The sequence below is a fragment of the Pseudorca crassidens genome, chromosome 3, assembly GCF_039906515.1.
Source record: "Pseudorca crassidens isolate mPseCra1 chromosome 3, mPseCra1.hap1, whole genome shotgun sequence".
NCBI classification, from domain to species: domain Eukaryota; kingdom Metazoa; phylum Chordata; class Mammalia; order Artiodactyla; family Delphinidae; genus Pseudorca; species Pseudorca crassidens.
In genome coordinates, this window is record NC_090298.1 from 170,148,540 (window position 1) to 170,161,568 (window position 13,029).

Sequence of the window (13,029 nt, forward strand, 5' to 3'; positions counted from 1 at the left end):
ATCCTGCTCTCCAGAGCCTCTCCTCCATGTGTCACCCCCCCCCCCACTTCTGTGATCCTGTGGGTTCCCATCCCAGCTACACTCCTCCCAACCTGTGTGACCTTGACAGTATCTTTCCTTAAGAGGCTCAGTCATCCTTGTCTCCAAAATGGGCATCACCAGGTCCATCTGACCAGGCTGGAGAGGGGGTTGTTAAAAAATGTGGGTACAGGGCTTCCCTGGTGGCACAGTGGTTGAGAGTCCGCCTGCCGATGCAGGGGACACGGGTTCGTGCCTCGGTCCGGGAAGATCCCACATGCTGCGGAGCGGCTGGGCCCGTGAGCCATGGCCGCTGAGCCTGCGCATCTGGAGCCTGTGCTCTGCAACGGGAGAGGCCACGGCAATGAGAGACCCGCGTACCGCAAAAAAAAAAAAAAAAAAAAAAATGTGGGTACAAAGTAGATTCCATTTTTGGAGATGTTAAGCTCTTATATTTTGGTCTCCGGCAGCCCCTAGTTCCTAGAAATTCCTCACTCTCCAGATACTAAGGACCCAGAAAGAACACCAACCTCTAGGTTGTGTGGAGAACGTGTGGGAAACTGCCTTCCTACCTGGAGAATCTCTACGCTGCTTTCAAGGCGACCCCTGTTATCTCCTCCCTCTGCTTATCCCTGACCCCTAGGGGCTGGGGGTGTCTGCGTCTGCCTATGTCTCCCCCTAGATTGGGGGTCCCTTGAGGGCAGACCCTGACTTTCAGGATGGGAGTAAATCCGGGGGTGTAGATGTCTCCTAGGGCCACTCTAACAAGGCATCACAAACTGGGTGTATTAAAGCAACAGAAACTTACAGTCTCCCAGTTCTAAGAGCCAGAGTCCAAGATCCAGTTGTCAGCAGGGCTGCCCTCCCTCTGCAGGCTCTCAGGGAGATTCTATCCCAGGCTGTCTCCCAGCTTCTGGTGGTCGCTGGCAATCCTTGGCTTGTAGACGCATCCCTCCAACCCCTGCCTCTGACATCACGTGGCCTTCTTCTCTGTGTCTTCAGCTCTCCCACCTCCCTCTGCCTTTCTCTCTCTCTCGCTCTGTCTTTTTAAAAAATATTTATTTATTTATTTATTCATTGGTTGCGCCGGGTCTTAGTTGCGGCTCGCTGGCTCCTTAGTTGTGGCATGCAAACTCTTAGTTGCGGCATGCATGTGGGATCTAGTTCCCTGACCAGGGATCGGAGCCGGGCCCCCTGCATTGGGAGCGAGGAGTCTTTGTTTTTTAAATTAATTAATTTTATTTTTATTATTTTTGGCTGCGCTCCGTCTTTGTTGCTGCACGCGGGCTTTCTCTAGTTGCGGCGAGCAGGGGCTACACTTCGTTGCGGTGCGTGAGCTTCTCATTGTGGTGGCTTCTCTTGTTGCAGAGCATGGGCTCTAGGCACGCGGGCTTCAGTAGTTGTGGCACACGGGCTTAGTTGCTCCTCGGCATGTGGGATCTTCCCGGACCAGGGATGGAACCCGTGTCCCCTGCCTTGGCAGGCAGATTCTTAACCACTGCGCCGTCACGGAAGTCTGTACCTTTCTCTCTCGCTCTTTGTTTTTAAATAAATTTATTTATTTTTGGCTGTGTTGGGTCTTTGTTGCTGCGTGCGGGCTTTCTCTAGTTGCGGCAAGCAAGGGCTACGCTTTGTTGCGGTGCATGGGCTTCTCAGTCCAGTGGCTTCTCTTGTTGCGGAGCACGGCCTCTAGAGTGCAGGCTCAGTAGTTGTGGCTCACGGGCTCTAGAACGCAGGCTCAGTAGTTGTGGCGCACGGGCTTAGTTGTTCTGCGGCATGTGGGATCTTCCCGGACCAGGGCTTGAACCTGTGTCCCCTGCATTGGCAGGCGGATTCTTAACCACTGTGCCACCAGGGAGGCCCCTCTGCCTTTCTCTTATGAGGACACCAGTCATTGGATTTAAGGCTCACCTAAATCCAGGATGACCTCGTGTCCAGATCTATCACTTAATTACATCTCTAAAGATGCCTTTTCCAATAAGTTCCCACTCACAGATTCCAGGGGTTAGGACTTGGACATATTTTTAGGGAGGACAGCCATTCAACTCACTACAAGGGGTGACCACAAAATGAAGAGCCAGATATAAGGGTCACTGTGGGCAGCATCTCAAGGGAGAACCAGGTGACCTGCGTTGATGGCCTCGCGGAGGGCAAACAGGGTGGCTTCTTGGAGGGGGATGCATTTGAGCTGAGTCTTGAGCAATGGGGAGGATTGTGGCAGATGGGGGTGGTATGAGCACGGGGTATACCAAGACTTGGAAGCAGGAACATGCCTGGCCTGCTGAGGGCAAGGACATGTGAGAGCCTGACGGACGAGTTTACTGCCCCCAGGGACACTGGGCAATGTCTGGGGACATTTGTGGTTGTCATGACCAGGAGATGCTGCTGGCGTCTTGTGGGTAGAGGCCAGGGATGCTGCTCCAAACCCTACAGTGCACAGGACGGCCCGCCACGATGGAGAATTCCCCAGCCCCAGATCAACAGTGCTGAGGCTGAGAAACCCTGTTTAGGAGAATGAGGAGACGGTTAATGTTCTAGAACGGTGCTAATAGAAATAGAATGCAAGCCATGTATAGCATTTAGATTTTTCTAGGAGCATCATTTAATGAGTAAAAAGAAACAGTTGAAATGAATTTTAATGCTATCTTTTATTTTAACCCACTATCTCCAAAATCCTATCAAGAGGCAGTCAGTAGAGCCCACGTAAAACTTATTAACGAGATAGTTCACATTCCTTTTTTTCATCCTAAGTGTTCCAAAATCCGGAGTGTGGATTGCACACTTCTGGTCCATCTCAAGTGGGACACTCAGTGGTTATCAGAGATGCTCGATCTGGATTTGCATTTTATAAAATTGACAGTTGAAAAAATAGATTCACTTGCCCAAATTGTCCTAAACATACTTAAAGGTTTTCCAAGAGTGAAGTCGGCTAGTAACAGGTTTTAGACTTAGATTTACCTTTATATTAATTTTTTTAAAAAAATAAATTTATTTATTTATTTTTAGCTGCGTTGGGTCTTCCTTGCTGCACGCCAGCTTTCTCTAGCTGCGGCGAGCGGGGGCTACTCTTCATTGCAGTGTGCGGGCTTCTCATTGCGGTGGCTTCTCTTGTTGCGGAGCTCGGGCTCTAGGTGTGTGGGCTTCAGTAGTTGTGGCTCGCGGGCTCTAGAGCGCAGGCTCTGTAGTTCTGGCACATGGGCTTAGTTGCTGCGCGGCATGTGGGATCTTCCCGGAGCAGGGATGGAACCCGTGTCCCCTGCATTGGCAGGCAGATTCTTAACCACTGCGCCACCAGGGAAGTCCTACATTAATTTTAACTGAACACAATTAAACACAGTTCCGTTTCTCGGTCACACAAGCCACATTTCAAGTGCTCAGTAGCCACGTGTGGCTGTCGGCTGCTCTAGTGGATGGCATAGTTCTAAAATGTTCCAGGCCAAGGGTCAGCCAGCTTTTTCTGTAAAGCAGAAATGTATGGCTTTGCCGGCCATACAGCCTCTGTCACATCTACTCAAAGTGTAAAACAGTAACAGATGACAAGTGAACAAATGGGCATGGCTGTGTGCCAGTAAAACTTTATTGACAACAACAGATTGGGGGCCCGAATAGCGCTGTAGTTTGCCAATCCCCATTATAGACCATTGCTGTCCAACAGAACTTGAAGGTGGAAGTGTTCTCTCTGCGCTGTCCAATAGGGTGGCCACTAGCTCCGTGTGGCTATGGAGCCCTTGAAAAGGGGCAAGAGTGACACAGGAACTGAAGTTTTAATGTTATTTAATTTTAATAGATGTAAATTTAAACTTCCAATGTCTACATGTGGCTAAGGGCTACCGTACTGGACAGTGCAAATCTAGAATATTCTAGATCAGGGATCAACTACTGTTTCGGAGAGCCCAGACACAGAATGTTCCAGACCAGGGCTCAGCCACCATATTAGACAGTGCAGACCTGGAATGTTCTAGGCTGGGGGTCAGCTACCATGTTAGACTGTGCAGGCTAGAATGTTCTAGACTTGGGGTCAGCTACCATGTTAGACAGTGCAGGCTACAATGTTCTAGAACCAGGAGCATGGTGCAGTGTCATCATACATCTAGGCTAGGGAGTTCCCCGTCTCTCTTTGACACCTGCTGACAGTGGGGATGGGTGAGGAGTCTCAAGCAATGCCCTTCTCTTCTTGGGCCTCAGTTTCCCCAGGGTTATCACTGTTTCCCAGCACTGCCGGGGCACCTCATCCATCTGCCATGTCAGGGGGGCACCAGGGCTGCTGCTCACCCCATTTGAAAGGTGGGGAGACTGTGGTGAGAGAGAGGAAGGGACTTGTTTGACGTCACCCAGCAGAGTGAAGACTGCAGCTCCAGCCACCCAGCTCCACAGACCTTGAGCCTCTGGCTTCTCTGGCTCAGTTCCTGCAAGCTGGCCCCCTTCCTCCCTGGAGGTGCGGGCTGATGTTTGTTAAAGAAGAAGGAGGTGACTCGGGGCTGGACCCTGGGGACGGAGGGGCCCCTGGGGGCCACCTCCTGACTGGGGCAGCATTCTGTGGGAGTAGAGCCTGGCTTAAAAATTTTTTTCTTAAAATTTGAAAAATACTGCACACTTAGAGAAAAGTGCATGCAACCCAACTGATTACAAAGCAAGCACCCTGTTACCACTACACAGTTGGCACCCTGGACACCACCCCGTCCCATGTCCCCAAGCCCAAACCCCTCTCTTCTGTTGGAGGAGCTGCTGCCCTGACTTTTACGGTAACCAACCCCTGCTTTTCTTCTGGTACCGCGCCCGTGAGATTCAATATCACCCCTCAGCGCTTTGCACTTTGTCATCGCTGTGTGGTATTCCATGGCTGCGACACACCATTTATTCATCCACTCTCCTGCTGGTGGACATTTGGGTTGTTTCTAGTTTTGCTCTTAAGGCATAGAGATCATTGCCGGTGTTTTGTCTTTGGTGGACACGTGCCACGTTTGGGTCAGGTGCATACCCAGGAGTTCCGATCCCTGAGTACGTGTATCTTCCAATTCTGATGAGCGAAGAAGCTGATGTGGGGGGTGAGCCTCCCTGCCTGAGAACACCCGCAGAAATGGAATCAGCCTTTCAGAACAAGCGCTGGAGGCTTGCTTGCCGATCGCACGAGGAGGCGTGGGGGCTACTGCGCAGGAGACCCCCTTGCCTGTCAGCGGCAGCGGAGCACAGGCGTCCGAGCCCCCTCCCAGGCGTCTCCGCCAGAGGATGGAGCCTCGGCCGGCCGCAAGAGAAAGCCCACCCCGCGGGCTCACGTCTCCGCGCACACCCGCGCGCACCGCTCGGGAGTCGGGGGGCGGGGAGGCCGGGGCTGGGTTGCGGCGCTAGAGACGGACAGCCACCATCTCTCCTGTCCCCGTGTGTGTGCGTGTGTGTGTGTTGGAGGAGTCGTATAAAGCGGATGCTTCTGTTTTTCTGTCTCTTGATGACCCAGGAGGGGGGTGGTCCCCGTCGTTTGCCGACCCGGTGCATCTCTCTGTGCCCTGGCAGAGCCCAGGCCCCCACCCCCCATAACGCTGCTTTCTGCAGCGAGTGACCCACCCACTCTCACTTCCAGTTCTCTCCTCGAGTATGACAGCAGCGTCCGTGGGGGACGCAGTTTAATCAAATCTCAGCACTCTGGAATAGGATCCTACATTGAATAACAGAAGCCCAGAATAGAACCCAGAATGGACCGCAGGACCCTGGAATCCACGCTGGGCAGATGTCTCTGATTCCCGCAGGAGTTCTTTGCTGGCTGTCAAACCCCAGGACGGGGTTCCTGCGGGTGGAAGGGATCCCCCCTCCCCTCCTCATACCCTCACCTCCATCGACAACAGGCAACAGGTCCAGCTCCTGCCTCTTGGACGGTGAGGGGCTGGGCCATGTGAGGCAATGCCATCTCTTTCTTCGTGAAGGCCTTGGTGGGTGAGGGATGCCCCAGACCTGGCGGCCGCCCTGCTGCTCATCTGAGCACCCTGGAAAAGGATGAGTTTGTCCAGCTATGAGTCCCCCCACAGGCCCCTCCTGAAGCCCCTTCTGTGCACACAGGGGTCTCTGAAGTGGTCCCTTTGCACGATCCAGCCCCATATCCCATGACTCGGCTCAGAGTCAAGCCAACCCTGAGAATGGGCGGGGGGGCCCCAAAGTGCCGAATGTCTCATGATTTGGCTTCCCCAGACCTCAGTCTCCTAGTCTGTAAAGTGGGTTTGCGGAGTGTTTTGAGGGTCCTTTGAGGTGACACAGGCCAGATGCTGAGCGCGCACTTGGCAAATAGATGCTGAGTGAATGAACGCAGGGTCCCAGGCAAGTCGAGCTGTGGGACTCTGGCCAGTCATGTCTCTTGCCGAGCCTGTTTTCTCCCGTGAAATGGGGACAGTGCAGACATGCCTGGCACGAGCTCTTGGGTTACTTCCCGTGCAGGGCACTGTGCCCAGCACGCCTGCCTCACTCTTGCCCATAGGACAGGAGTCTGGAAACCATAGGTCTCGTCTCGTTTCATCTCAGTTGTCATTTGTGGACCCTATGCTGGGTCTTTCTGGGGAGGAGTTCCCAGAGCCCCCCAGCCCTAACTTCAGGAGTTCATCCCAAAGAGGGACGGTGTGTGTGTTGGGGGATGTGTCACCACCAAGGCAATGCCTGGGCAAAGCAACCAAAGCAGATGGGGATGGAGGGGAAGGCTTCGGGGTTGGGTGGCATTCAAGGGGCTTGTGGGGCGAGGATGGGGTGTACAGGGGCGCATTCCAGCCCTGTGTCCTCGGGGTGTGGGAGGAGGAGGGGCCCGGAATGGCTGGGACTGAGCAGTAAAGGTGCCTCGAATGCCAGGATGAGGATCTGTCACTCTACCCCAAGGGCAATAGGGAACCAAGGCAGAATCTAGACCAGGAGAGGGGCTTGGTCTGGAGGTTGGGCTGGGGCTCGGGTGGGAGAGGAAGAGGCTGGAATGGTAGCCCGGGCGGCCCAGATAGGGGTCCACTTTGCTTCCTTCCCTTCCTCACCATCCAGAAACCACCCAGTTGGGGCTTTCCCTGGGCCCCCACATCTAAAGGCATAGCTTTGCAAATCCAGGAGAATATTTTGGGCCCCAGCCTGTCTACCGAAGAATCTTCCTACAGTTCCTCCCCACAGTGGCCTCAGTTTCCCCATCGGTAATACACACAGGTCAGACATACGGGACCCTGTTTTCCCAGTGGTGTATGGCTTGATTGAAGTCACTCAGCAAAAGCTAGGTGGCAGAGCAAGAACTGGATTCCAACCACTTAATGTATGCCCACCCAGAGCCCTATCCCACCTGATCCTTGACTGGAGGAATGGCTGTGTCTTCAGAGGCCCCCGAGGAAACTGGTAGTAGGTCTGACCCCTGCTTCTGATTTTCTCCCCTCTCTTTCTGATTTGCTATCTGTAAAAGGGGCATGTTCCCATCTCATAAAGTTGTTTGGAGATTAAATGAATCAGTGGACGTAGGTATGGCTCCAACATGCTCCCCCCGCCCCACCACCAACTCCTATTCATACTTCAAAACCCACTGCAGATTTTCCATCTTCAGTGCACCCCCAGGATGATAGCCTTTGGCTCTTCATTGTTCTCGGCTCTAGGCTCTCCCAGCACTTGATCCTTCCCTCTGCCCCAACCCTGACCCCATGAGTCTGGAAGTGTCTGCATATGCCTCTGTTTCCCCCTCTGCCAGACTAGTGGGGTGCTCCCTGAGGCTGCAGAATTACTCAGCATGAGGCACAGGGGAATGTTGTTGAATAAGTGTAAAGAGGAAGGGAGGGGGCAGGGAAAGGGTGCGGTGATGGGGAGCCAGAGAAGGTGGAGGAGGGAGGAAGGGCACTCGGCAAAGACCTCAGTGGGACAGATGGAGAGAGGGAGCCGGAAGGAGGTGGGCAGAGCCAGATGGGCGGGTTGGGGTGGGGGGGAGACCCAGCTCTCCCCTGGCACGCCTCCTCCCGGCTTGGGCGGGCAGCGCGCGCAGGGCCCGGCCTCTGGCGGGCGGATCGCCTGGGCGTTAGGCGCGGAGAACGAGGCGCGGAGCCCGGAGCCCGAGTGTGCGTGCGGCGTGTGCGCGCCCGTGCGCCCAGGGCCAGCCGGGCGGGAGGCGGCACATGAATGCCAGCCTGGCGCGCGTCTGCAGGCCGGTGGGTAAGGCGAGGCGCGGGTCCGCGGGGTGTGGATGGCCGGGCCTCGCAGCCTTGGCTTTCGAGTGGGCGACTAGAGAGGAAGGGGTTGCCCACCTGGCTTCTCAGAGCCAGACCAGGACCACCCCCCCACCCCCCCGCCGACCTGACCCAGGAGGGGGAAGAGGCCTCCCAGTCGGAGGCGGAAGGTCCCAGGCTCTGCAGCGGGTGGGGGAGGTGGGAAGCAGGTAGCCAGGCCGCGAGAATGGGGTGGGGATGGAGGATGCCGTGATGGGGGCAGGTTCCCTCCCTGTGGTCCCCCTCTCTCGCTCCCTCCCTCGGCTTATCCATCTCCAGAAGATTATATTTAAATATCTCTTTTGTGCAAGGCAGGAGCTGGGCTCGCCCCTAAGAGGCGGTTTCCATGGCAACAACAATTGCCAGCTTCCGTGTGGTGAATCAGCGTTGCCATGGCAACCCCATCCTCATCTGTCCAAGGTGCTGGGGGTGGGGGGGGGGAGGTGAGGGCCAGCGGAGGCGGGTGAGAGGGGTGGGGGAACGGGAGGCTGGAGCCCAGGTGCCCCATCCCCCCCACCTCCCTTCACCACCTCAGTCTGCCCTCAGCCCAGAAACTGGTCCCATGGGTTGAAATAATCTCCCCTCCCGCCTCCAGCTAGAGGGGTGTGGCACCCAGGTGAAGAGGGCCCAGGGTGTGTGTGTGTGTGTGTGTGTGTGTATGGTGGGGGAAGGGGGATGTGGTTTGGCCTTTCCCAGGTGGTCAGCGTTCCTCTGAGGGTGTGGCTGGGTGGCAGGAAGATTGGGCTGGGGGAAGTGGGGGCCAAGTAGGGAAAACAGAAGCTTCTCTGGTCTGGGGCTCCCAAGGCTGTGTTCACATTGAGGAGGCCCATATGTGCCCCAGACACACACTCAGAAAGAGGGAGGGTATCAGAGCGGGAGGGGCTCACTAAGGGGAAGGGAAGCAGAAAAATAACCTCTCCAGGCCTTGATTTTGACATCTGTAAAACAGCGTAAAAATTGTGCATCTTTCTGAAAGCTTGCTGGGCAGCTGCACTGTGATTTAAAAACATGTTTATCAAGCACCTCTGAATGGCTGTGGGGATCTACTCCGAGATTGTCTGACCTGGGAGGGGGGCTGGGACCAGCACTCTTTCCAACCCCAGGCCTGGTGCAGAGGGACCAGGTGCCTTTCTATGCTGGTGGGTGTTGGCCACTTCCTTCTCGTCAGTTCAGTTCAGCAAACTCCTCTGATTCTCTCCTGTACCCTGCCCTGAGGGGCGGGGTTGTGATGTTATGGTCTCAGTCTGGAGGGAAACAGAGCAACACATAGACACTTCCTGCCCTGAGGCAGAGGGAGGAAGGGACCCAAAAACGTGGAAGGATTGCCTGCATGGGGACTTTTGAGCTGGGTTTTGAAGGATGAGTAGGAGTTCACCAGAGGCACCGGGTTGGGAGGAAGATTCTGTCCTAGAATCAACAGAGAAGCAAATGCCACCCAACCCCACATCCCTCAAATCTGTTCTGAAATATTCACATTAGCTGATACCCCTGGCTGGGTAAGTTGCAGGAGTGGGGGTTAGAGAAGGATTTCTTCCACTGAACAGTTCACTGGTTTCTTCCATTTTCAGTGCTGGGAGTGGGGGACAGAGTCCAGAACAATAAGTCCAGATTGCAGGCCAGTCTACTGAAGTATGACAGTTCCCCCCACTCGAGGCTCAGGGAGCTGGCTAAAAGTAGCTGCCTTGGTGTATCAGTCAGCTACTGCTGAGTAATAAACTGCCCCAACCATTTTATTTGTTCATGATTCTGTTGGTTAACAAGCTCAGGCTGGGCTTAGCTGGCACTTCTACTGGTTTGTCCTGAGTCATTCATGCAGTTGCAGTCAACTGGGGCTCGACTGAGGCTAGCTGAGCCAGGACTCCCATGCGTTGTGTGTCAGCAGGGCATCTCTGTGCATGAGATCTCCCGTCTTCCAGTAACTCGCCTGGATTTGTCCACCTGGCAACCTCCATGGTTCCAAAAAGGCAACTTCTCTTGAGGGCAAGGCTTGGAACTCTCACAACTTCACTTCCACCACATTCTCTTGGTCAGAGCAAGTCGCATGGCCAAGTCCAAAAGCAAAAGGTGGAGAAATAGACTCCAGTTCTTGATGAGAAGAACCACAAAATCACGTCACATACAGGGACTGCAGGAGTTGGGCCATCTTTGCAAACAATCTATCACACTTGGGGAGGCAAGAAGACTCCCTGGATGAAGGGTTATTGTTACTGGGCTATGAAGGCAAAGTGGGAGTTTTCCAGGCAGCAAGAGCAAAGCCCTGTAGGTGGGACCATGTGTCACTTGGTGTGACTGAGGTGCTGGTTGCTGCCAGAGGTTGGTGGGATGCTGAGGCTGGGGAGGTGGACAGGAGTGCCCAGCAGAGCTCAGGTGAAGCTCCCACCCATGCTACCCCCACTGCCCACCTTGACCTCCCTCCCCCCTCTCTCCACAGATGGCACGGCCAATCCAGGTGAAGCCTGCGGACAGCGAAAGCCGAGGAGGTAGTTGTCATCTCTCCGTGGCCACCAGGCTGCGGGTTGGCAGAGGAATGGGAGGAGGGAAATCCTTGCACAAAGGTGGTGGGAGAGGCAGAGGCCCAGCCTGGGGTGGGGGGGGAGAGTAGGGAGGCCGTGTCCCCTCCTCCTAACCACAGGGCCACAGGCCCAGCAGTGGGAGGTGTGGCCAGGTCCTGCTGCTTTCCCCTAGAACTTGAAATACCCCACTCATCTCAGGGTGCAATAACGGGGATCTTCAGACACAGAGGGGATGGGGCCCCTGAAGGACTATGGATTGGTTTCTGGGCTCTGCGTGTGTGTGCATGTTTGCATGTCTGAGCAAGTGCAGGTGTGTGTATATGAGCATGCCTTCCTGGGCACGGCTGTGCGCAGATGTATGCGAGTGTGTGCCCAAGTGCATGTGTGTTTCTGGCAGGTGCAGTGGGGGTGCCTGCCTGACTGTGTGCACATCTGCGTGCCTGGGCTTTGCGTGGGTGTATATGTTCAAGCGTGTGTGCTTGACTGTTCCCGGCTGGGCGCGTGGGTGTGCAGGCTGGGCCCTGTGTCTGCATTAGGCTGGACCTCTGGGTGGCTGTGTGCCCATGGGGAGATGCTTGGCTGTCCCCAGTGGGATCCAAGGCTAGTCATTCTCGGATATTTTTGACCCCCCTCCCCATCTCAGGTGGATGGGGGGCTGAGGGAGAGCAGCCAGCCTTGGAGGTGCTGTAGCGGGTAGGGCTGTTAGGACTTCTGTGTATGTGTAGGATCCTGGTAAAGCCTATCGGGAATGGGAGCCTGTTTTCACACTCTCCAGCCTGGCTTCCACTGTGGGTCAGGGACTAGAGGGGGGGGATCTGCATGTTTTCATCTCTGTCTCTCTGTCTCTTATTCTCTCTCTCCTTCTCTCCCTCTCCCTCCATCTCTGTTTCTCTCTCCTAATCTTTTTCTCTCCTCCTATCTCTCTGGTTCTCTTTGTGCTTCTCTGTGTATCTCTCTTTGCCCCTTACTGTCTCTCTTTGCCTGTCTCTGTCTCTCAGTCTCTCCCTGTCCCTCTCTCTCTCCCTCATATGTCTCTCCCTCCCTCCCACCCCTATGAGTGACAGCTGCCAGAGAACGGGTTTCCATAGTAACCAAGCTCACCCTTCCTGGAAGAGGAAGCTGCCGCGTTCCTGATTACAGGGGAGCAGTGCAATTCCCCCGGGGGGAGAGGGGGACAGAGTTCTGGTACCTCACATGGGAGAGGCTGGTCCAGACTGGCCGCTGGCCTTAGAGTTGGGCAGGTCCCAGCCAGGCTTGCAGCCAGGCCCCAAGCCAACCCCAGGCTCCCCAGGCACCTGGTCTTGTGCCCACACACTGTTCATTCATTCAATAGACGTTGATTGCTTGGCCCCTCCTGAGCCCTGGCAAGGTTGGGCAGGGAGCTCTTCTGGGCACTGTGAGGATGCAGGGGCCCTCAGCGCTCACCCCTGCCTGGAAAATCTAGATGGCAGACAGACAGACAGACATGGACCCGGGCCAGGCAAGGCAGTTCCTAACCCTGGTACTATGTGTGGACTCTGAGTGCATAGGAGGGAGAGGCCGTTTTGCCCAGAGGGTGGAAGCAGTTGGACAGAGAGGCATTCCAGGCAGGGGGCACTGCATGAGGTGGGACCTCGCAGGCACGTGGAAAGGTGGAGAGACCTAGGCAGGGAAAGCGCGTGGCTGTGTCCTCCCTCACACGCGCAGAAGAGGGCCCGGGGAGGGGGGGTCCAGGCGCCCTGCTCCACGCCCTGCTACCTCCACTCTCTGCTGGAGGGACGGAGAAAATTCCCGGAGCCTAGGACTCGTCTGAGGTGGTGTCTCCGCCCACAGGGGACCGGAAGCTGTTTGTGGGGATGCTGAACAAGCAGCAGTCAGAGGAGGACGTGCTGCGGCTGTTCCAGCCCTTCGGGGTCATAGACGAGTGCACCGTGCTCCGGGGGCCCGACGGCAGCAGCAAAGGTGATGGGCCGTGCGCGGGGCTGGCTGCTGGGGGCGGGGCTGTGGGAGGGCGGGGCTGGAGGGATGGGGCGGGGCGGAGCGGGCACAGGAGAGCGTGGCGGGATCCAGGGGGCGTGGCCGGGATCGTGGGGCGGGGCTGGCCCACAGTGGGCGGGGCCTAGCACGTGGAGAGCGGGCTGGAGGGATGGGGCCCCGCTAGGTACACAAGAGGGTGGGGCTCGCTCAGGTGGCGGTAGCGGCACATGGGAGGGCGGGGCCGGCTCCGGGGGGCGGGGCGAGCAGAGACTGTCCAGTCCTACGCGGTCCTACTCTTGTGCTCGTGTCCGTCTGGGGCTGCCTGTCTCCACCTGACTCTGTCCATGGGG

General features: G+C 56.0%; 1 protein-coding gene across 4 annotated transcripts in view; it reads left to right on the forward strand.

Moving 5' to 3' along the window:
- Positions 1-13,029, forward strand: part of CELF5 (CUGBP Elav-like family member 5) — a 49,826-nt gene that overhangs the window by 21,712 nt on the left and 15,085 nt on the right. For 3 of the 4 annotated variants that reach the window (XM_067734270.1, XM_067734271.1, XM_067734273.1), the window contains exons 3-4: positions 10,642-10,693; positions 12,536-12,664. In XM_067734270.1, the coding sequence (XP_067590371.1) occupies positions 10,642-10,693; positions 12,536-12,664 (181 nt within the window). The remainder of the gene's footprint in view (positions 1-10,641; positions 10,694-12,535; positions 12,665-13,029) is intronic. The other variant, XM_067734272.1, reaches the window with a different exon arrangement.